Source organism: Vespa velutina, chromosome 3, assembly GCF_912470025.1.
Source record: "Vespa velutina chromosome 3, iVesVel2.1, whole genome shotgun sequence".
NCBI lineage: Eukaryota > Metazoa > Arthropoda > Insecta > Hymenoptera > Vespidae > Vespa > Vespa velutina.
Genome location: NC_062190.1, coordinates 11,528,279 through 11,553,278, shown reverse-complemented (window position 1 = coordinate 11,553,278; position 25,000 = coordinate 11,528,279). Strand labels below are relative to the sequence as shown.

At 43.6% G+C, this 25,000-nt stretch overlaps 1 protein-coding gene across 2 annotated transcripts in view; it reads left to right on the top strand.

Annotated features, from left to right (window-relative positions):
- LOC124947556 (netrin-1-like) overlaps window positions 1–25,000 on the top strand; it is a 110,849-nt gene that overhangs the window by 5,416 nt on the left and 80,433 nt on the right. For both annotated transcript variants that reach the window (XM_047489876.1, XM_047489875.1), the window contains exon 1: window positions 1–861. This exon is cut by the window's left edge and continues 5,416 nt beyond it. In XM_047489876.1, coding sequence (XP_047345832.1) covers window positions 1–861 — 861 coding nt within the window. The remainder of the gene's footprint in view (window positions 862–25,000) is intronic.

Genomic DNA, 25,000 nt, shown 5'->3' with positions numbered 1-25,000 from the left:
AGTCGATGGACTACGGGAAGACCTGGCAGCCCTTTCAGTTCTACTCGTCCCAGTGCCGGCGGGTCTACGGTAGGCCAAACAGGGCGACGATCACGAAGGCGAACGAGCAGGAGGCAAGATGCACGGACAGTCATCGTTACACGGGAGGCGACGGTTTAGGACCGGTCGGTCGGATAGCCTTCAGCACCCTAGAAGGCCGGCCATCGGCGGCGGACTTTGACAATTCTCCGGTTCTCCAGGACTGGGTAACCGCGACCGACGTAAGGGTCGTCTTCAACAGATTACACATGCCCCAACAGCCCAGTCAGGATCAGGTCTCGCAATTGGGAGTCGTCGACGAGCACGTAGGCCTCGGCGTCGAGGAACTCGCGAAACGCGAGAGAGAACGCGAGAGGGAACGCGAGGAGAGATTGAAGAATCAAAAGAGCAATCTATTGCACGGGGTCGACGGTTTTGTCACCGCTCTTCCCCCGTCGATCCATTCTCATCAGGTGATCGCGTCGCGCGAAATGCAATCGAACGACGCTCTCGACGTCGCGCAAGATATGGGCTTCGTAGCGGTGACCGGGAGCACCAGCACCATCGGCACGACGACAACCACCACGATCTCCAGTAATCTTGGTGGCTTGAACGTAGTCGGTACCGGTACCCTCGCGCATCACTACGCCGTCTCGGACTTTGCCGTGGGCGGCAGGTGCAAGTGCAACGGCCACGCGGCAAGGTGCATCCCCGGCAAGGACGGCGAGGTCGTCTGCGAGTGCAAGCACAACACCGCCGGTAGAGATTGCGAGAGGTGTCGGCCATTCCACTTTGACCGACCCTGGGCCAGGGCCACTGCGAGGGACGCCAACGAGTGCAAAGGTCGGCTCACGGATTTCATTTTATTTGATTTTTATAAGACTCGACATATTTTTTACCCGATCTCTTATTGTCGCGTTAATAAACAACGTTGATACGACTTTTCTCTTTGATATCCGATAGATCGTTAACTTTGTTACCCCGATACAGGCCGTAATTGCGGCTGAAATGGGCCATGTGAAAATGAGAGAATTTCAAAATGGGGCCGGGTTCTCGTTTGAGCGTTCCGTGTCGTTAAACGACACCCGCGAAGTTGCTATCGCCCGCGTGGGAGGTCAAAATGTTTGACATTCGAGAGCGGTTCGGAAGGGCTGAGAGCCAAGGGAGGAAGGGTAGTTGAAAGGTGTCGTTGAGCCACTGCGACTCCGGGATCGTACACGACGATTATCTATGCTCGCGCGTTACGCTCGACCGTCGGGGAATGCAAAACACGGCCTCGATCTATGTCCTTTTTTTCAACTTTCTTCCCTTCTCTCTCTCTCTCTCTCTCTCTCTCTCTCTCTCTCCCTCTCTCTCTCTCTTCCCCCTCTCTCTACCTCTTCCTCTCTCTCCCTCTCTCCCCTTTTCCTTTGCCACCCGATAAGGATTTATTTAATCCGATAACCGAGTTTAGATACCGAGACGAATGCGGCTGGTTAAACTGGATACCCGTAGTATCGAGAGCGATACGCTAACTCGCGAGTTACCAATTCCGAACCAGTTTCCCAGCTTTGTTTCGCGTACGCGTACTCGTTTATTTATTAACGATAAATAGAAGACTCATTCGATCGATCGATCTGTTTCTCTGGTTTGTTTTGGTTTTTTTCCCTCCCCCCGCCCCACCCTCTTTTTCTGTTTTTCTTTCGCTTGAAAACATTCGAGGACCGTACAGATTTCGGATTAATCGGTCGATGGTTCGTAACAAAATACATTTTCGTTCGTCAACGTCAAACGGGATATGTATAAAAGGAAAGAGGAGAAAAAAGAAGAGATAGTTTTCTCTTCGTTCTTTCTTTGTGGACTGCATATCGGAGGCATATTCATTGAATTTGATCGGGCAACGAGGGATTGCATGGGGGTGTGTCTTCTCGGTGGGATTTCGAGATGTAAAAAATAAACACAAAACAGACGAGTCCAACTCGATCTTTTCCACCCTCTCTTCCTTTTCTCTCTCTCTCTCTCTCTCTCTCTCTCTCGCTCTCTTCTACTCTTGTTCTTTCCAGTTTCGTATCTTTCCATCCTGGTCTACGTTGACGATCGAGCCTCGAGGGAAAGCAGCAGCCCTTCCTTCGGCTTCACCCCTTAATTCGAAGCGGCGAAGCGTTATCCTCTCTCCCTCTCTCCCTCTCTCTCTCTCTCTCTCGCGCTCTCTCTCGCTCTCGTACTCTCCTTTTCGTTCGGAGGCTGCGTGCCGAAATCAAAAACGTCGAGGGGTAAAACCACCCTCTAAAATCGTTTCGAATCGATAAGGGACGGCCCCTTTCGCGCGCCGACCGCGATCTGCACGCGTGCGAATACGCGACGCGTTCTTTTGGGGTCGTTCGTTCGCTCGTTCTCGCGTTTCTACGTTTCTTTTGCTCGCTCGGACGCGCGAGTACATACGCGAATAAGAGAATGATCGAGAGAAGGGGGGTTGCTGCATCGATGTAAAAGGTGCGATAACGCGTTGGCCTTTCATCGAAATTAATTGCGCGCGCACGTACCTTTTTCTTTCTTCATTCTCTCCTTCTCCCATCTACCTTCTTCCCATCTCCCCTTTTCTCGTATTATTTTTGAAACACGTCAAATAACAAGGGAATAACACGTAAATGAAAAAAAAAAAAAAAAAAAGAAACAAAAAAAGAGAGAAAACGAAAAGAATAGAAAGAAATAAAAAATAAATACTACCTATGCGAGGTTGCGCGAACGTTGAAAGCTCGATATTAATTCGAAATAACGAAGGGGTGGGTCGCTAATAAAACGTTTTCGAAGGGACGAACGATTTGTTTTCAACTCGAGCCGCCTCGAATTCTCTCGGATATTACAAAATTTGGTATAGCATCAACGGGAAAAAACGGTAGGGTATTTTGGGATCGATGGGAAAGCTCGGTAATCGTTGCTCCTCGAAATCGGCTTTCGTGCCGATTCAACGCGGTCGGCCATCCGTGAAACGTCGCTCGTTTTCGTTCGCGTATGTTACGTGCGATACGATACATCGCGGAAAATGTCCCGTACGAAATCGTCGTTATAAATATGTTTTTCATTTTGTTTTTCCATTTCGTTTTATTACGCTTTTCTTTTTTGTTTTTTCTCTTTTATTACGCCTCTACACTACTCGCAAATTATTCCATTGGGAAACACAGTAGATCTCCATTAACGTTTGTCCATGGTACGTATATACGCGTACGCTCGTAAAAGAAAAAAATTCTCCATATTCTCAGTCGAAATTAGAACTCAATAGCGAGATCGGTAGGTGCCCCAGCAATTAAATCGAATTTTTAATCTTTCCGTTTCTTCTTCTTCTTCTTCTATTTTTTCTTTTTCTTTTGTTTCTTTTGTTTGTTCCTTTTTTCTTTTATTTTATTCTTCAGCTACGCAACACATATATAAGATATACGTAAGCAAAGTTGTACGTTTCAAAGTATCTGCAAATGTAGCGCTAGGGAAATGATTAATTATCGAGTGAAGCACGTTCACCGTAATATCGTAACACGAATCGAAGTAACGAGTTCGTAACGGACGAGCAATTAATTATATACCGGAGGAACGTTCGCCACCGGTCGCGTTCGTTCGTTCGTTCGTCCGTCCGTTCGTTCGTTCGTTCGTTACGTGACGAGGCCGTCGTCGTCAGTGGAAGTGGACGCAACACGTTGCGAGCACCCTTTGACGCTGTCCATTTTGTTTGCCAACTTGTTGGTCAATGATGTCGCTTAACCGATCTAAACGCAAGCTTTGGCACTCGTCATGTTTGTTCGACCGTTCGACGCATTCAACAAAGGTATATCTCTCTACTTCTTTCGAGTATCCTCTCGTAATTCGTCTTTGAACTGACACGACTCTTAGATCACAAACTTTTTGTCAAAATCGCGAAACGTTTTAGAAAAGCCGAGAAAATTATATATCGTTTAAAATAACAGGACGTGTTCAATTGATAAAAGGAAAGAAAAAAATAATAAAAAAGAAGGAAGGAATAAAGGAAGGAAGAAAAAGAAAGGATTCCATCTATTCGTACTTCTCATTAATGGCTTGTACGTTGGTACGTCCGTTCGTAGATACGTATGTACGTGTGTACGTTAAGCGACTAATTAACATCTATGACCGACATAAATACGGTCCCAACACTCTGTATGCTGTATTTACGGGAGTGTCGCTTTTATTAATATACCGTGCTTGGTATATTTACAATCTAGACTCGTTTAGGACTATCGTAAGTAGACTGGACTGGTATAATATCCTAAGAGATATTGCTTTCAACTAAAGATTTTTTCGATTTCCTCTGAGATAGGCATCACGGATTCACTGTTTATCGATGCACATTATACGCGTAAATGCTCTTCGATAAGAGATATTCGTTCGAGAGTGTTCGGTTATCTTTAATGCGACGAGAAAGAATCGGATAACGAATGCTACCAAAATGTAAAATTTAAACGAGAGAGAGAGAGAGAGAGAGAGAGAGAGAGAGAGAGAGTACATAATGAAGAAAGCGAATATAGAAAAGCTATTAGCGTTTCGTGTCGAGAAGCGATTTAGGGTCTTCAGGGTCAACCGTTGAGGTTTTTCCACTTTGTAACTCGCACCTTCTACCTCGTTATCGGGACATTTTCGTCTTGCAAAACTTTTGAGTTTGGCGAAACATGTTGAAAAAAAACGATCGTACGACGAATATACTCGTACATGAACGAACCATTTTGGACCGGTCGATAACGTTGTTAATTAGGCAGTGCCGGTGTGTTAATTAATTTCTCTGCCGTGGAGAAATTGCATCGGAACGTGATAGCCGTCGAGCGCCGAAACTCGGCCTGTTACGACTCGAAAAACTTCTCTCTTTCTCTCTCTCTCTCTCTCTCGCGTATCGACGATTGACTCGTTCTCCAAGTCAAAAAAAGAAGAAAAAGAAACAGAAAAGGGTAAGCCGCGTTACGTTAATTGATACGTGGCCACGCGAATCGTATAATTTCTCTTGCCGCGAGAATCATGCGAGAGGTTATACCAGCTGTTCGGGTACTTGCTTGGTGAATTTTTCGTTTCGTCGAGGAAAACGAAATACAAAATAAAAAAAAAAGAAAGAAAAAAGAAAAAAGGAGAAAGAAAAAAAAAGAATCAAAGAAAGTGAATTAAAAATTATAGGACGTCGTATTCGTTATGGACATTTTTTATAAGAAAAATAATTGCTTACGGTCAGATCGTTCTTTTTTTTTTTTTTTTTTTTTTCTTTTATGAATTTTCAATTGGCAACTAAACGTAGTACTAAGAGGGAGATGAAGGATAAGGAGAAGAAGAAGAAGAAGAAGAAGAAGAAGAAGAAGAAGAAGATGAAGAATGAAGGAAGTTCGAACGACGTCTGGTGAGTTGCCTCGGTACGTCGCGCGAGTCTCTCTCATTTCTCGAGGCTCGGGCGTTAATTTGACGCGGCCTGCTGTGGCGGCCGTTTACCGCAATGAGTTATATTCTCGGGGAGGGCACGTTTATGCGAGAGTACCGCATGCGTACGTACATACGTACGCGTACGCGTACGTGTTTCGTACTCACCTACCCTTTTTCCTCTTCCTACTTTCTCTCCTTCTGTCCTTCTTGTTTCATGACGGAAAGAGAGACACGCTTCGTTGATCCTCCTCTCTCGCGCCATTTCCGATTCTCTTTGTATACTTCAAGGACTTTCCCTTGAGACAGTTTCTCTTACTTTTATTTTTCCTTTCTTTTTTCCTTCTTCTTTTGTTTTTGTTTTATCTTTTTACCGATTGTGACCTAGCTAGCGTTCATGTAAAAGCAACCGAGACGATATCGTTTCACGGCCATTGAAATTCTTCGTCTCGCCCTACCGCGAAAAACTTGGATGGTCCTGGATCTCTTCCGCATCGCCGGACGGGGGACACTCGACGATTTTATTACGGGAATCCTTTCTCCAATTAAGCGGTCGCTATGGTGATGCCGGCGAGTGCTTGCCGTGCTGCTGCTGCTGCTGCTGCTGCTGTTACTGCTACTACCGCTGTTGTTCCTCCCGCGAATAAGGGGGTGAGTTGGTTCGCGGGAGGAGAAAACGGAAAGGGGATCTACCTAGCTAGCTACGTACACCATTCGTTGCTCTTTGAAAAAAAAAAAAAAAAAGAAAAAGAAAACAAGACAGATAATAGGAAGAAGAACAGACTGTTCTGGGAAAGACGTTTAGAGATTTTCTTTTTCCTTTAAAAATATTTTCAATGTACCGGATAGTGTATACGAGAAAAATGCTGTCTGAGTTATTATAAATTAAGATGAACAAAAAGAAATATAATCGTGCCGTTCGTTGGTTATTTTAAATCGCGACAATACGATTCGTCGAACCGGTTGATTACGATCCAATGGAAAGAGACCGTAATAATCGCGGCAACTTAAAGATAATCGAGAAATTTTATTCAAGTACATATGCATTAAGAGATTTCACTTGCCCATTGGATTACTTTTGGTTCTTCTTTTTTTTTTTTTTTCTGTAGATAAAGAGAAAAGAAGATACCCGTTCTCGGCTCGTAACCACTTTGGTATAATCTACTCGATAAGGATTGGGTATTTCTTTTTCTTTTTTTTTTCTTTCTTTCTTCCTTTTTTCTTTCATGTTTTTTTTCTTTTCTTTTTTTGTTTTTGTTTTTTTTTTCTTTTTTTTTTTTTGGATAAAAGAAAAAAAGAGAGGACGAAACCTCCGAGGAATTTCGTTTCGAAGGAAAGTAAGTAAATAAGTAAGTATGTAAGTAAGTAAGTAAAGTGTACTTACCTGCTACTCGCGAGAAGATGACGAGGTGAAGATGAGAGTCGCGTTTACGAGCCGGCGATATTACCATCCGATAACGCGATTCCACGCATCAGCAATTTCATCTCGAACGTTCTAAAACGTCCTACGGCTGTGGTCCCCATCCCCCTCCTCCTCCTCCTCCTCCATCACCTCTCCCTCGGTTCAAAGCCCTTATTATACCAAGTAATGCATCTAATTATAACGCCGGATAAAATTGCCCTTGATATCCTGCGAACGCGAAGATTAAAAGCGGTTATCTTTAAATAACTTTCCACTCACGAAATCTCGTTTCCCGGCTCGGCACGAAAACCAAAAGAATCTCGCGTCTCCTCTCTCTCTCTCTCTTTCTCTCTCTCTCGAAAGCAGGAAGAAGTGAGAGCTCACGCTGCGTCCCGTGAGAACGATAATCCACGTTCTAAAATCCACTTAGAAAAAAGAGTGAAAAGGCTTTTCTCGAGATGGAAAGACAGAGGAAGATAGATAGATAAAGAGAGAGAGAGAGAGAAAGAGATCCTGGTAGTGATCCGGCACGAGAATTAGGAAAAGAAGATGGAGAAGAAGAAGGGGTTACTGAGAGAAGGGTGAAAAAGCTCAAACGAGCGAGTGAGAGAGAGAGAGAGAGAGAGAGACTCAAATTAAATTACGTTTTAATTTCGTGGCCATTTCGCCGGTGCGCGAGCGCGCTTAGCGATACGTCAAATATCCGACGCAATTTACATTTTAAATTGGACACTTCTTGTCGCGCTGCTCGAGGGCTCCGCCATCGTCTTTTCGAAATTCTTCTAGTGCGAGCCTTGCTATCGAATCAAAAGATTTTTGAAATTCTTTTCAATGTTTAAATATTTACGTTTGATATATTTTTTTTCGTTTTTTCTTTTTTTTCGATATAACGTAATTTTCGAAATATATTTTTTTACGGATTGTAATGAGTCACCCTGTAGCTATATACATAATATATATATATATATACGTGTGTGTATGTATATATAGATATATATGTATATATCGCCGTCTCCGTTTCCTTTATAAAAGGTTTATATATCAACTCCACAGGCTACTTGTTCTCTGCGACCGATTCTTTCTCTCTTCTTCTTCTTGTATTTATTTTACTCTTTCTTCTACCTTCGTCGTCCTTTACCCTTCAAGATGCAAAAGGGAGCACGAAGAGACACGAAACAGCAACATGAGGAGATAGAGAAAGAGAGAGAGAGAGAGAGAGAGGGGGGGGGGAGGGAGAATGCCCCTGGAATCCGCATGATAGATCGTTTTCTCTCTTCGCCGCCTCTTTTTCTTGCCACGGAACATCGGATTCTCTCGCAGGAACGACGGAGGCATCCTTTTGGTACCGCGAATAGCAACCCTCCCTTCTCGTTCCGAATCCACCGGCGATTATTCTTCGGCTGTTGCGCGCTCTGCGTGAATGAAACTTTGTCGCGAACGGCCTACTGAATGGTTCATGTCTCTCTCTTTCTCTTCCTCTTTCACTCTCTCTCTCTCTCTCTCTCTCTCTCTCTCTCAGTCCCAAATTCCCTACATCTTTTAGTAATATTTTATTTATATAGATAATACGTATGCATCAGATCAAATAATATTCAATTTAATTCGAACGATTTATCGTTAGCCAAAATCTAATTCGTCTTTTAAAAAGTTTAATGGAATTTTCGCGTATACGTGTAGATCGATGAATGAGCTTCGTTCATTCACACGGCCCAGTTCGGATTCGACGAAGCGACGAAAGGAGAAAAGGAACGAGCGAATCCGTCACGTTTTGCGCACCCTGTTAGGAAAGGAGCTCTCCGTGAAATGCGTGTACGCGTGTCACCAAGCGTAAGACCGTTCGACCCGTTAAACATCGTACGACGATGACTACGACTAACGCTTTGCTTGCTTTAAAAACCCGCGCAAACGTATACGCGGCCGCCAGCTTCCGAACTCGCTAGCTCGTTAGCGTATTCTTGTTTATTTCTGATCGATTGATTTTTCGAATGGATATGCCAGCAAAAAAACAAAAGAAAAAAAAGAGAGAAAAGGCCAAAAAGATATATACGAAACGATTTTTTTTTTAATATCGTCGATGAACCGATGCCCCGTTTCGAGCTATATTTTCTTTTTTTATTATTTATTTTTTCCCTATTTTTGGGGTTATTTTCTGTTATTGCCGTTTATTTTGTTTTGAACGAGAGAACAATTAGAGAAAAACAGTTCGATCCTGATGCAATTGCGAGCGTTTGAACGTACCGCAAAAACATACCGCTCGCTCGCAAAAAAAAAGCCTAAAGCGATAAACGAATATTTCTAAATGTACGACCAGTTGGACTTCCGGGTGGTACGATGCAGATTCGAAGAATTAATCGTCTTAAACGCGACACCTCTTTTATCGTTGTTTAGTGTCGCGTTACACGATTAGAACGATGTGACGGGAAGTTTAAGATTTCCAATCCGCGTTAGATAGACGAAACAAAGTATATAATATTTTTCAAAGATATTTATAGTCAAAACTATCGACATCATATTCATATACATAACTCTTTTTCGTTCCATATTCGCGTCGGGAGAGACACGCTTATCTGCCGATCGAGCTTTTTTGCTCATTGAAATCCGAGTTGGCAAGAGAAGCGCGGACTTTCGCGTATCCTCTATATTGGTAGAAGGGTTAAAAGAAGCGTTTCACGGGACGTTGGCCGTTAGAGAGAAGGACGGTAGCCTCTCTCGTTTCGTGTTTCCTGCAGTGACGTACACGTGCGCGCTTGCTTGCTTTGCCTCGAATCGGTCGGTCGGTTGGTCGGTCGGTCGGTCGGTCGGTCGGTCGGTCGGTCGGTCGGTCGGTCGGTTGGTTGGTTGGTTGATCGGTTGGTCGGTCGAAGGCTCGAGCAACGGAGGCTCCAAGTGTAGTACCCGCGTACTTACGTACTTTTATCCGCAGGCGTGTGCGTAGCTATGCGAGTACGCACGAGGTCGTATAAATAAATCCAAGAGCTGCCACGCGGTCTGCCATGAAGCACGATGTCTCGAGTGTACCGGCACGACGTTTGCTCGTGCTTGCGCACACCAGCTAACGTTGCGAGCTCTCCCTTACGAGAAGACGTAGCGCTGTTCTTTTTTACTATTTTCTTCTCTTTTATTTATCCGAGCAGGTGCTCGCGAGTCATGCTCCTTATACCGTACCTTATACCGTAGATATTCCGTTCAGTCAGAGTATTCTCGCAGGCTGATTTCTAGGTTAAGATTCTCTCCTTGTTCCAATACCGAGAACATGGAAACCGCAGGATCGTCGTCTCGCCGTTACCGACCGTCTCGAAGTCATTTATTTTCTTCCTCGCTCGTAACCCATTCGAAGTCGTTACATTCCCGCTCATCTTACTTACCAGCGGTTACCGTTTTACAACGCATCGTTTAACATAATGAATAATCGAAATAAAATAATCGTTTACACGTGTCGTTAGCTTAAAGAGAATGTCTTTACTTTCGCGACTATTATTCATGCGGTCTCGGTCGTCGCGGTTTATGCTCGACGACGAAACGAACATTTTTTTTTTTTTTTTCTCCAAGATATTCTTGACGTGAATATCTTTAAAGCGACATTGATCGATCCCTCGAACGTTTATCCTATACCCAGCCGCAACCCAGCCGTTCCAACCTTCCCTATCAAAAAGCACATATTAAATCCTGCGAGAGAGTTTTGCGCCAGCCTAATACTCTCGCCATCGAGAAGAAGGAGCCGAGCCAACTCGACGATTTATGGATGCACCGACGATCTCGTTACGTTCCCTTGCACCCTCTCTCTCTCTCTCTCTCTCTCTCCCTCTCTCTCTCTCTTTCTCGAAGTATCACGCCGGACAGGAAGCGTCCTAACTTCAAAGTCATTAACCGTCGACGGTGTTAAGTCTCGAAGATCGGCCCACGCTATGGTGCCAACGTCAACAACAACAACAATAACGAGTTTTCTGCGGTCCATGAGAGTAGAAAGAGAAAGAGAAAGAAAGAGAGAGAGAGAGAGAGAGAGAGAGAGAGAGAGAGAGAGAAACGAAAATGGGGAGGAAGAGAGAGAAAGGAAAAGAGGCGTCCTCGGTCGTCCCGAAATAAACGGCGACCGCATACTCGCGTTCGTTCGCTCGCTCGCTCTTGCGTACTCGCTCGATCCAACTTCTTCGTCTCTCTTGGTCCGTCGTCTCGTTCATCTTATTCGTCCACTCGCACATTTTTGCGCCTCTCTACGTTCCACTCTCTCCTCTTCTATCCTAAGCGGCCCGATTTGCAAGACCGAATGATCCGACGGAACGACCGAATGTTCCGCGTCCCTATGGAACGAGTAGAAGAGTTTGAAACCAGTCGACTTGGAGGGATCGACGGAGGGATCGATGGAGGGATCGATGGAGGAATCGACGAGCTCGCCGGCACCTTTGCCCAGGATTCCCTTAAATGGTCTCTCCTTGGCATCGCCTTTTAGAAACGACCACGGCGTAGAACTCGTCTTACCATTCGACGTCTTACCGTGCGATGCCGTGCCGTGCCGTGCCATGCCTGCTTTCCGTTTAAACGAACGTGCCTTCTACATTTCTCCTCTCTCTCTCTCTCTCTCTCTCTCTCTCTCTCTTTCCTCCTATCCTCCCTTCCACGAGCTGTTTTCCTTTCTAGTTCTAAAGTTTCGAACTTTCGACTTCTAGATCCGACGATAACACTCGGCTGTATAATCGTCTCGAGCTCTTCCGCGTTCGTTGTCTATTCCTTTAGCACTGTTTGGAATTCAAACTCTAAGCTCGAGATAAAGTGCGAGAGGATTCCTTGGTTTTCACCTTTTCCTCCTCGTTGGACAGCTTCAACGATTGACTCGCCGTCGAGACGAAAATAAAGCTTCCCTTCTAGTCGGTCGGTCCCGTCGGTACTTCTCCTCCTCGTTTCCTTCTTCTTCGTTCCGCAAAGATCGCCTTCGTCGAAATTAACCGGCAGACCAGGTGGTCCATTCGACGAAGAAGAGAAGAAGGAGATGGAGGAGAAGGAGGAAGAGGAAAGAGAAATACGCGAGAGTGCGTTGCCACGTTATTATCGGGCATCTCCACCTCTTCTCCTCACGTTTCTACTTCTCTAAGAGGAAAATGTTTTTCTTTATCTTTTGCCTTCCTCTCGCACTTCCTATTTGCTATTCCTCTCTTCCTCGTGTATCGATGGGTTCTCGACGGTTTTTAATCGAAAACATTTTCTCGCTCATTAACGCGTTTATCTTTCGCCTCGTGTTCGTAGTTTTGTTTTGCAAAAAAATAAAAAATAACTAAAAAAAAACAAAAAAAAAAAAAAAAAAAAAGAAAAAGGAAAAAGTACTATGACTTGTCGATTACTACTTACTTAATATCGGACATTGAAAAATCTTCGGAAGATATACCAGTATCATTAGCAGGACCATCATAACGGTATTTAATAGTATTTGCTTGTTCAGCTACTTCTCTTGGCGGTGTAGATCGAAAGGAAAATATAATCGCGACAAGATTCGTCGTCGTCGTCGTCGTCATCGTCGTAGACTATCTTTCGTAGATTTTTAATAAATTAGACGAGGTTTATAAGCGGGATATAAGGTGGAAAGAGGATAATAGATCGACGTGTCGACAAAGAGAAAGCATCGACAAACGGCGAGCTTGTCGGCATAGGTTTCGCGTGATTCGCGCGCGTCTTCGGATGAAGTGGGACCACCCGATAATACCCGTGCCATGTCCATTTAGATAAGCTTCGAAGGCTTAGAAAGTCGCTTAGCTAGCGCCGCCGTTCTCGTAGGAGTGTCATCGAATTTGTTCACGCCCACGCGAATCGATGCCTCTTTACGACCGACCGGCTTCGCACCTCACCGCCTGTGATTCTCCTTTCGAGATTATCGTTCCTTCATCTATCGACATCGATAACGCGTTTTATCTCGCTTAACGCGTCGTGGGAGCAATTCCCTTTTTTTGTCTTTCTTTTTATTTATTTCTTTATTTTTTATTCCTTTCTCCTTCCCCCTCCCCGCCCCCGCGCCCTTCTTTTTTCTTCCTTCGTATTATTTATCCCGTCAATTGCAATACAGTTCGATTTATATATCTCGAGACTTTCGACCTTTTTATTCGATTTTTGTACAAAGAAGCACGTAAAAAATCGACTACTCTCGAAGATAGCCCTGAAGGATCCTTCGAAGCCGATCTTGGGGCCGATCGAGAATCGAGTAATTGGATCTCGATCCACGTAACGCGTCTCGAGAGCTGGTATAGAAAGGTGCGAGAGCAGCGTAAAAGGGGATCGATGAAAAAGGGAAGAAAGAAAGAAAGAAAGAAAGAAAACGAAAAAAAGGAAGAAGAAAAAAGAAGAGAGAAGGCCGAAGGAAGCGAGATTTTTTGGTGGCTCTATCTGGACCGTCGCTCTGGATAATCGCTATTCGGCGCGAAGCGTACGGCCGCGGAGTCGATTCGAAATCGAAAAAGTTTAGTCGATAGCCATGAACTCGATGAACGTCGTATATTCATTGAGCTAGCAGTCAATAGATACTCGAGGCTCGTTTTTCTTTGGAGAACGCGTACGTGAGGCTGTTTCGCGATCGCGTACGTGACGCGTCCGAGATGAGGATCGATCTATCGCGAAGCTGAATTTCAAAGACCTTCTTGAATCATCTTTCGATATTTTTTTTCCTCTTTCTTTTCTTTTTTTTTTTTCTTCCTCTTATTCTTCTTCTTCTTCTATTGTTTCCGTTTTATTGTCTTTTGCACTTATTCCATGGAAAAATCCTGTCAACGTTGGGGACAATGAAACAGTTTTTTTTCTTTTTTTTTTTTTTTTTTTTTTTTTTTTTACAATTGTAAAACAATATTCAACGAGCGGAACAGCCGCGTATTCGACGAGGCAGAACCAATAGCATCGGTGCGCGTGACGAGCCGGAACAGTGTCACGGTGCGTTAACATCGTCTGCCTCCTCTCGCTCTCTCTCTCTCTCTCTCTCTCTCTCTCTCTCTTGACCACTTAAACACGGAAAAGATATATTAGGTCACTTCGAATTTATCATGGGTAAAAGCGACAATCGGATGTATATTTCTATCCGCAAAAGTATTTTCTGATAAAAGTGCGATATAACTGGATATATCAAAAAGAAAAATGAAGAGAGAGTAGATGGAGGAGGGGGGAGGAGAATCAGAAAAAAGTGTAGAGGAAATTACGTTGAAAAGTTGTTGGTCTGTTAATTTCGAACTTGTTATCCCCTTCTCTTTTTTCGCGATAGACAAAGAGAATGGCCGTCGGAGAAAGAAGTTTGACTCCCTAAAGTTCGAGATACGAGTGTAAAGAAAAGGAGAAAAGGTAAGTCTCGGAGTAAGAACCAACCGTGAAGAGTAATGAAATGAAACTCTCGTTGGCTCGAGCCTTGGGTTCGGTAAACTGGTGGAGACTCGCGAGAACGAAGAAAAGAATGGAACGGCTCGAGGTGAAATAAGGAAGTAAGAAGGTAACCGGTAACTAGGAAACTTGGAAACTGCCTAGAGTGTCTTTGGAATAGACGTCTTGGGTAGTTTACGTTGTTGGCTCCGTGAAAAAAAAAAAAGAAAAAAAAAAAAGAAAAAGAAAATAGTACTCGGTGCTAACTGAATTCTTAAAGTTAACGTTTAGAACATAGAGATCGGCTTGCAATCGATGATAATCCGATATAATCGAAAGGTCGCTTGCGACGAATCAATGAAAAAACTATGGATTCTGAAAAACTATGGATGAAGTGGAAAATCCTTAAGGAACAAAGGAGAAAACGAAGATAGGAATATAAAGAAAATGAACGCGAGTACCCGATCCGTACTTTGAGAAAAACTTTTCCTCGGTTCTACGAGCTAAAGATCTTTTGAATTTTCAAACTGACGAGGTTACAAACTTGCCTGAAAGAGAGAGAGAGAGAGAGAGAGAGAGAGGGAAAAATTCGTGACTTGGAAGGAAAGTTTAAGGATCGTCAGACGTGCCAGAGAAGTCTTGTGCATTCTCCGCGAATCTTGATTTTGCGATGTACCCATGGATGTTTTAAAGAATTACGGTACGTGTTACGATCTTCGATCTTAATATCGATCTCCGACGAGAACGCGTTCGTTGGAGTTTACGGGACCGTGATAATCGAGCGTTATTAAATGCTCAACCGAGCGGCAACCGCTGAGTAATTAGAGGTTTAACGTTACAGAGCTTTAACGTGCCGTCGCACGATTAAACTTTGATCTATCGAAAAAGTTTTAGACCGTCTCACGTACCAGGTTGAAATACATTCGTTAGACGAATATATTAGGGTAAAGGGATGTGAATGGGAGAGAGGTTGTGACCTTGACTCGTACCATATCTTTACACGACTCACGTCCAGCACGCGGGGGAATCGTGGGTGTTCGATAAATTGGCCGGGTGGGACGTCGCATTGTCTCGCTCACAGATTGACCGCTTAATCACGTGGCCACGAATGAGGAACAGGAATTCTTGCTGGTTGCTGGCTCCTAGGTAGGCCTGTAGGTCGTCGTTTTCTTTTTTTTTTCTTCTTCTTCTTCTTCTTCTTCTTCTTCGTCTTCTCTTCTTCCGACTTGTCTACCACTCGTCTTTTCGTGCTCGCTACATAATGAAGAGAAACGACGGTAGGAAAAAGGCGAGTGGTTGGCTGGTAGAAAACAAGGATTAATTGTCTACGCTCTTCTATTCGGCCTCCGTACTTTCTTACTTATTTCGAATCTTTCGAGTCGTGCGACTCGTTTAAAAGGATCCATCATTTTTATTTCTCTATTTCAAAAAAATTACAATACGATAGATAGAAAGGAAATGTGTAAAAAAGAAAATATCGACTCGGAGAGAGTCGTATTCTCGAACAAGATGAGATAAGAAAAAGCAATTCTTCGAGTTGTTTAAGTTTCACGCTTGTGGACGACTGAAAACGTCGAAATTACTTTCTCTAGACGAATAAAAGATCGATCGATACTAATAGCAATATAGGAATGTCTTTTTTCTTTCCGTCGAAAAAAAAAAAAAAACATATCCGGTCGACAATATCTTGAAAATATCTTTTCCTAGAGTGTCCTCGGGATTCGCAACGATAGTCGCTTGATGCGTGTGGTCCAACTGTACGTACGTACGTCGGCAAACAATCCCATCTCGTTCTCTTTTTCTTTTTTTCTCTTCTTCGATTTCGTTTCTTTTTCTACAGGATACTCGTAAGGATCCCAGGAGAGGGCGAAGACGAGGAAAAATAAACAAAAATCTGAAGCCCCTCGAGCGGGGAGACCAAAAGCGACTTCTCCTTGTTTATTTTCTCACCTCGACACGTCGGACGATGCGACGTGTTTCTTATTCTACCAGGGAAAGTCCGGGGACGAGGTTTCGTCCTGAATATATTTTTCATTGAGACATTTATTCAACAAAACGTCAGTAAGATGAAAAAGGGAGAGGCAGAGTTCGGGACTCACAAGTGGCACTTCTCCCAACCGTCGAAATAACCTCTTCGAAGTTGTATCAACTACTTTTTAAACGAACCTTCGATATAATTTCTTTATTTAGAAAATTTACTTTCAAGCGTATGCATTTGAGATTTCAACATTCTTTCCTCGTTTATGAAAAGAGAAAGAACCATATATGTTCATGTGGTTGTATCGATTGCCCAGCAGGCACATATATACATACATACGTACGTGCACGGTTATACTGATACGTAATACCTATCTACTTCGTTAAAAGTTAAGAAAAAGGAAAAGAAATGAATGTGATGGAGAGAAATGAATAGAAGGGAGTACGTCCGATTCGATTGGTCGATTTCAACGATGCGTGTTACCCGAAGGAACGACGAGTGACCTGGTGATATGCCGCGATAGGAGAGAAACTCGCGAGGCGTAGGTGCCGCTTACGGCTCGCCGATAAGATCGAGGACCGGCATACCACGAGCTATCGGTCATTAATAATCGACGCACCTTCGAGAAGATCGAATGCGAAATTCTCTATCTCTCTCTCTCTCCTCTCATTTTATCTCTTGATCTTTTTCCTTTTTTCTCGTTTACTTCTCGCTCTAGAAACCGGTGCCACGCGTTCGTCACGTTCGAGATCGATGCTTCGCGTTTAATTGTCAATTAAGTCGCTTCAGAGAAAAAAAAGAAAAAAAAAAAAAAGGAAAAGAAAGAAAAAAAGATAAAAGGAAAAGCTCGTCATTTCGACTACGTAGGGTAACACAACCTCATTATTTGTAGATCAAATTGTTAAAACGAAACATATGTAAGATCATGTGCATTTAAAACGTCATGCTATGCGTTAAGTTTAATTTGATCATCGTACGCGTCTGGGCTAGAGAGATAAACTTTTTTTGCTTACGTTGTCTCCTATGGGAGATTAGCCCCCGACCCTCGGTGGATCCGACATATTTTCTTTCAAAGAGAACGGAGAAGGGATAAAATAGAATGGGGGAGAGAGAGAGAGAGAGAGCATGTGACAGGCGCAGTAATTACTTAACTATTTAAACGCGTACGATTACCAACGTGACAGATCGAACTCTCTAGGAGGGCGAATTAATTTTAAAAAATACGTACGGAAAAAAAAGAAATCCCTCGATCGAATGATATGGCAAAATTACGAGGTGGCTTGCCCTCTCTACCGGTCTTGGAACGATCCAGTATAGAAGAGAATTAATGCCGAATAAGAACTCATAAGATCGTTACCGGTGTCACGATCTCAAACTCGTAGGAAGATCTCAAAGTCAGGATGACGAAGGTAAAAAAGTGACTAAAGGATCTTCAAAGATGCCGATTTCGGTGATCGCGAACGAACGAGTTTCTCTTTCTCTGTTTGCCTTGTAGAAAAGTAACGGAAGAAGTGGAAGTGTGTGCTTCAACGTGGATAACAAGGAACAGAGGTGGTATCCTCTCTTGGAGTACTCTTCTCCGATACTTTCCTCCGATACTTTCCGCTTGAAGGAACGTACTCTTTTGAACGTACCTTTCTCTCCTTCTTTCTCTCTTGTCCAATTACCTTATTAAATTATAAAGTAACACGGGCTCTCAAAGGCGTTCTCATAAGAATGTTATGAGATTTCCGTCGTTATTAGAGGAGATAACGAAGATGACTCTTTCTCTCTCTCTCTCTCTCTCCCTGACTCTCCTTTGTCGTTCGTCGAGCATCTTCGATCCTCCTGTCAGGATAAAGCGATGTTTGGGATGAGACGTCGAGGTAGTATCGGGAGCAACGACGATGGCAGGACAAGCGGCAAAGACGATCAAGAGAAAATGAAAAAGAAGAAGAAGAAGAAGAAAAAGGGTCAGCGCGTGTGCCGAGTAGGATACGTAAAGGCTCGTGTAAGGATGCGTGCTCGTCTCGGTCGTGTAGGCGTTGGCGCGTAACGTTCGTGCGCGCGCCTTCTCTATATACGCAGACACGCACACCATGCGTTGCGACAAAACGCCAGGACCACCCGTGTTAGCCAAAGTATCTCGAAGAGAACTAACCAACGAAGAAAGAAAGACCGAGAGATGGACGGACGATCGTTCTACGCTCTCGAGCTGCGAATTTGTTCTTCTGGAAAGCCGACTTTAACTTTTTTCTGCCTTGCCTTTTCGAACGTAACACGCTGGAAAGTAAAGCCGATCGATAGTTTCGAACCTCCGCGAAGGATTGTCCAAGGATATTACAACTTTTTATTTCTCTTTCCCCATTTCAATCCTCTTCTTCCTAACGATCGGGATCGAACGATCTCACGCATTTATCTTACATATTTCTATTTTATCAAATTCAACCTTTATATGTACACATATATATATATATATATATATATATTTTTTTTTTCCCCCCGTTGCATTCGTTCTGGATGATCGATCTCTCTCTCTCTCTCTCTCTCCGTGTCGGCCATTAGGAACCTTTTAAAGAAGCAATTTTCTCTGTGTGTTGTGCGCATTCTCTCTCTTTCTCTCGCTCTTTCATTACGATTTCGATTCGAAACGCAGCAACGTGTTTTTGACAGTAGTAGACGAGCGTGCTTCGCGTGAATACGTTATTAAAGATTTCAAACGTGACGTATTGGTAATGAAGAGGGAGGGGAAAGACCTGCCCTTTGGGAATAATCCGATCTCTTTACGAGTGACATCGTGCGTTAGAGAGGAAGCAAGCGAGAGAAGAAAGAGAGAGAACGAGTTTGCTATAGATGGGAGGTCCCGCAACTCTCTTTCTCCGTTGTCCACCTCTTTTCAAGATGCTAATAAGTACGATCTCCATGACAAATGCCGTAGCTGCAACCGCATGCTTTGCCGACGTTGCTTCGAGCACGGTGGTCTTCCTCGTGATCGAACTCTCGACAAGACGAAGAAGTCAGAAACGCCAGGTTTCTCTCCGTCGATCTCTACTACTTCCATCTCTCTTTCTTCCTTCCCGCTATCTCTCTCTCTCTCTCTCTCTCTCTCTCTCCCCCTCTTTCTCTCTTTTTTTTTACTTTTACTTTTTTTTTTTTATTCTTTCTTTTCCTTTCTCCTTCGCGATCGGATCACGATCGATACGCCTGCGAGCGAAAATTCGCCTTGGCGCTGCATCCGTCTTCGTTCATCCTTTTATCCAACTTATTTCACCTCTTTCTCCATTCGAAAGAGAAAAGTAAAAGATATGAAATTACTCTCCATGAAGATTTCTTACGAAAACGTCGGGCTGTTAAACTTTTTACGATCATTTTCCAGATGATGCAACGGGAACGTAAGTATCTATCTCGCAAATAGATCGCAAAATATACATTTCTACCGTTCCTCCGTTGGGCATTCCATCTTTTTCTCTCCTTTTACTTATCCTTCTTGCGTCTAACCTTAGCGAGATAAAGTCGGTAGATCATAAAGAGGAAACGATAAAACTGTTTTCAGATAGGCGGGAAAAGCGTTTCACTTGGAAGGATGGCATATCGAAAGCGATGTTTCCCCTTCTAGTTTTTACGTTGAATTTCGAAATGTGCTTCGAAAAGGGAGGAGAGAGAGAGAGAGAGAGAGAGAAAAACTCTGCCTTTTTGTCCAAGTACAAAACCAAGTATTGGTCCCATGTGCTGTAAGAATCTACGGTTCGGATATTCTTCGATGAACGTCGGTGCCTTCGGGCGTTAAAGGACGTTAAGGGAATTCCACGGTCTGAAAGAGGTGTGGAATCGACCAGAAACGGTCGGTTCGAGGTGCGAACGCACCCTAGGAAGTCCATTGTCCTCCCCTCCCACCTCCCGTCCATTGCTACGTTCTTTCGTCCACCCTCGGAAAAAGCATCGACCGCCACCCATGCCGTGTCCACCGACCGATATAATACGCTTCTATAATTCCCATATGTGTCCGAGAGAGAGAGAGAGAGAGAGAGAGAGAGAGAGAGAGAGAGAAAGAGGGAGAGAGAGAGAGAGAGAGAGAGAGAGGTAGAAAGAAAAGAAAACGACTGAATCTCTGTTAGTAGCTGTGTACCCATGACATGTAAAAATTCACATGTGAAAATCTGTTTTCTTTTGTGTGCGTGTGTGTGTGTGCAAGAGGAATGTTTGCGCAAGACCTTGAGTGGATATTCCATTGTATCGACGTGTAGCACAGAGAGAGAGAGGGAGAGAGAGAGAGAGAGAGAGAAGGCTTTGGAATTTCAAGGAAAGTCCGAGGATGATAGTTACGATTTCGGATTAGCGTAGAAAAACAAGCGTATCCTTCGAAAAATATGACAAATGTCTGCGAAGAGTGTTTGGACACGTTTCATTGTCCTTAACGTACCCTTTGTACATTCATAAGGTCCAAATTTGAATGGCCTTGTATTTTTATCGTCGGTGTAATATTTCATCGTAGATCTCCCTTTTCCTTTTCTTTTCTTTTCTTTTCTTTTCTTTTGTCAACAAAGATTTCCCAAGTACGGTCTATATTTTCTTAATGCTCTCCTTCTATCTCGTTCATTGTCGCAGTAATAAATTTCTCGATTAGTAAAATATTCACGAGAAAAGAAGAAGAAGAAGAAGAAGAAGAAATTGATAATTAGCGCGAATGCTTCTAGCTACTCGTCGGGGTATTTCGAAGAACTTGATTCAGCCTCTTATCTAAGGACCGAAGATAATAATACGTAAGAAAAGCGCGTCGATGTGGGTATATCAAATTTATGAGCGAACCAAGCCGAGTGTTTCCGCGATATCAACGAAAGACGACGTAATGGAAGCGTTCTTTCGGAGCGCCGTCGAGAATAAGAGAGAAAGAGAGTGAGTGAGTGAGCGAGAGAGAGAGAAAGAAAGAGAGAGAGAGGAGGGGGCGAGGAAGAGAGAGACTGTGGGTGGAAAAGGTGCTCGGAGAGGGGAGAATGACACGGATCTTAGTAAAGATATCGTCCGCGGAAAATAAATCGTTAGAAATCCCGAGAAGAAGATTCCAGCACGCACGAGGCGTTACTACGTACGTTCTATCGGTGCCGATAAATTGGAATTAATTAGCGAAAATAAACGAGCTCCTTGATTCTCGTCCGCGTGAAGAAACGGACGCTGATCGTGAATGCTAATGAAACGATAAACGAAACCGTCGTCGTGGAGGCGTAGAAGAAGTAGGTGGAAGTGGAAAAGAGCAAAAGAGAAAAGTTAAAGGTCCGTTTCCAATGTTCTGCGAGTTCGTCGGACGTTTAAAGCTCGCCTATAAATCATACGACGATTAATCTTAATCAGAGTCGATATTAACCACGCGTAACACGATGAGTTACGATCGGCAAACATGCTAAATTGAATTATATCTATCATCTGCGTGACCGACCGGGAACTAATGTAAAACGAACAAATGGCTTTGGAACGTAGTATACTCGTTCTATGATTTCTGTATTGCTTCTTATTAACCTAATTCCGATTGAAAAGAAAATCCTCCTCGAAAGATTCCTTTTGTTGGCGTTATACGTAAAGGACTACTATAAAAAGTAAAATGATATTCAGGAGGTAAGACTTTGTCACGTAGTTTCTCGAGGATAAATAAAACGTCTCGTTAAAAGAGGTGCCCGATTTTCGATCGACCACTGCTTCGACATGTTTCTTCATAAATCTGTCGGATCGTTCTATCCTTCTTCCCCTCCCAGCATCTATTTCTTTATTTCAATGGCATGCGGTTGTTACAAAAGAGAGAGAGAGAGAGAGAGAGAGAGAGAGAGAGAGAGAGAGGCGACTCGTTCGTATTCGATTCGGCCCTGAAATATTTTCTCCTAATCCTCCGTCTACCTGGCCCGGTCTTGCTGCCTCTTCTTTTTCCGATCTTATTTCCTCAACTTCGGATGACACGGAGAATGGAACGTAGATTCGCTTATATTCGTACGCTTTAGATATAGAAAGCTAGAATGATAGGAAGTTAAAGAAAAGAAAAAAGAAAAGAGAAGAAATAAATGACAAATAACAGGTGATATTTATATACGTAGCTGTAACTTATAGGCATTCTTGTCTCGGATTATTCAGCTCTGACGTTTTTATGCCTTAGGCGCACCAAGGCGAGAACTGGACCGGTGTATAATAATTTCGGGTTCGATTACCACTCGTATATCGATAGGCGGTTATTTAAAGCGGCTCTCGTTGCACCTTCGCTTCTCAGAATTTTGCGGCTGGGGCGCGTTGCCGCTTCCAAAAATAAAATTACATAAGGCGAGGCCGTTCGCGAAAAGATTTCATTTAATTAAATCGCACAAAATTCGAACTATCATAAGAATTTTTCCTTTTTCCTGTATACCACCTTAGGCTTCGAGAGGGTGGCTCGTAATGGGCCGATTTTAAAAAACGAGCCGTGAAATGTGCTCGAAGAGGTCATCGAAAAAGAGCTCGACGATTAATCAGCGTCGAGCTTCAAAGCAAAGGATCAAGGAACTCGTCGTCTCCTCGACTCGAGGGAAGAAAGAAAGAAAGAAAGAAAGAAAGAAAGGAGGAAGGAAAAAAAGAAGGAAAGGTAGACGCGGATCGTCGAATAGTCGAACTATCGTTTCTTACGACTTTAACTTGGCTAAAATCTATGGTTAATCAGCAAAGCTAAACGGATTATAAAACGAAGTAAATGTAAAATTGGATGTGAACTAAATTACGTAAAATTTACGTTGAATTTTAGAAGAGATTTCGACGATAAACGAGAATATACATTTCTGCGAGTCGAGATCCGACTTTGACGCTTGAGGAAATAAATAAGATAAAAAGAGATCTTTGCGAGGAAATGAAAACGGAGCTCTGATCGTACGTTATTGCCCAACGCGAAAAAAGGAAGGCGAATGTATTGGATACGTATGTATACGTGTACGTACGCACATATACCAGTTTGATACTCGGCAGAAACCCGGTTTCCTTAAATTCACGCGACGTCGAGCTCCTTATTTGCTTTCTCGGGGCCGAGATTTCTCCGAAGTCGAAGCAACAGCAACATCGGCAGCAAGGAAGGACGCTGATCTCTGGTACGTGGCTTTGAGGTAAGCCAGGCCAGAAGATATTACCACGTACGGATTTAAAGGCAGCTGCCGGTGTGAGACGACGCAGCGAGATTCGAGATCGTAAAATCGTACGGCGATCGGTACTCTCTCGTGTTTTTACTTCCTCGCCGGAGGGCGAGAAGATGACTAATGATCGTTGCGCACAGGCCCAATCTCCTCGATTAAATTCGTGGCTCTTTGAGAGCCACCTTCGCTCGTGCCTCGACTTCGATCGGCTAAGATCCGACCAGCCACTCGACTATTTTCTCCCTTCTATTTTTACTCTCTTCGAATGATACAAACTCCACTTCCCTTTTTCTTTCTTTTCTTCTTTTTCTATTGTTTGTATTTTCTTTCGATTAGAAAGCCAAAATGGGAAAATGATCTTATGAGATTTAACCACTTATAGCGGAGACATCGGCTTCAACGGAATTGCCCTGAAACATTCCTGTTACGTTTGTCTACGATAACGATTCTCTTTTCCCTGCTTCTCCGAGTGCGCGACATCGTCCATTTCCAGCAGTGATACGTTACCTACCCTCTCTCTCTCTCTCTCTCTCTCTCTCTCTCTCTCTCGAAGCCGATGGTGGCCCACGGTACGTCAGGGCCATGTTTTTCCCTCGAGGGCGAAACTAGATTAGCGCTTCTGGCATGACAGGGGCGATTCTTACTCGTCTTCCAAATGCTCTTTGTAGTCGACACGTGTGCACACTCCGTACACGCGCACACCCGCAAACTACCTCCTATTTTTCGCCGCTTTATCCGATCCCCTCCCCCTCCCCCCCCTCCTCTAACCCCCTCTCTCCCTCTCTCTTTCTCTCCTTCTCATCTTTCCTACGTCGGCCGCGTTTCCGTTCACCATTTTCAACCCTCTGTTTACCCACGAAATTTTCGCGATAATTCGACGAATTTCAGATCGCGAACACGAACTACAATCCGTTTATGAGAATCACTCAATGATATTAAAACTTTTATATGGATTTCCAATTTTCAATGGGTTTTTTTCAATGTTAACATTAATTCTTTTTTTGTCTATTAAAAAGACTTCTGTTATCTTTCGATAAACGAGATCAGGAAGGCGAACAAGAGGAAACGAAAGATCGTATTGGTCGTACTGATCTCGTACGTTGTTTTTCCTCCGGTCACGATTCATATATACTTTCTTCTTTTCTTCTCTACTTCTCTCCGTCCGTCCCTCTTTCTCTCTCTCTCTCTCTCTCTCTCTCCCTCTCTCTTTCTTTCTTCTCAACGCAGATGTATTATCTGCGCTTGCATAAGAGCGCGTCGAGCAACGCGTGGGCGTTAGGACGAACAGAGGCGTCGAATCGTCGTGGAAGGAATTACGATATCCCGTTTTTTTCTCTCTCTTTCTTTCATTCTTTCTTCTCGAGCCCACACACTTCACAGTGCGGATGTACGCACGCACGCGTGATACTCAAGACGAACGATAATCGCGAAGAAACGAAGAGAAAAAGGGACGGGGGGGAGGGGGCAAAGGGACTCCGGAAGTGGATGAGATGCTATCGTGCAAGACGGATGCTGTGCGAGCTTTGATTCCTTTCCTTTTTTTTCCCCCCTCCACCTTTTCTTCTTCTTCTTCTTCTTCTTCTTCTTCTTCTTCTTCTATTCTCTGCAGGGCATTGGAAAGTTAAAAGGGCGTCGAAAGGGGATGGATGAAGGTAGAGAGAAAAATAAAATATATGGATGGGGGTTAATGAGATGGAAACGAGAGAGATGAAAAATAGACGAAAAAGTATTTTTCAAGAGTCGATCCTTGATAAACGCAGCTGCAACGCCGAAGCAAACGAATAAGAAGCTACT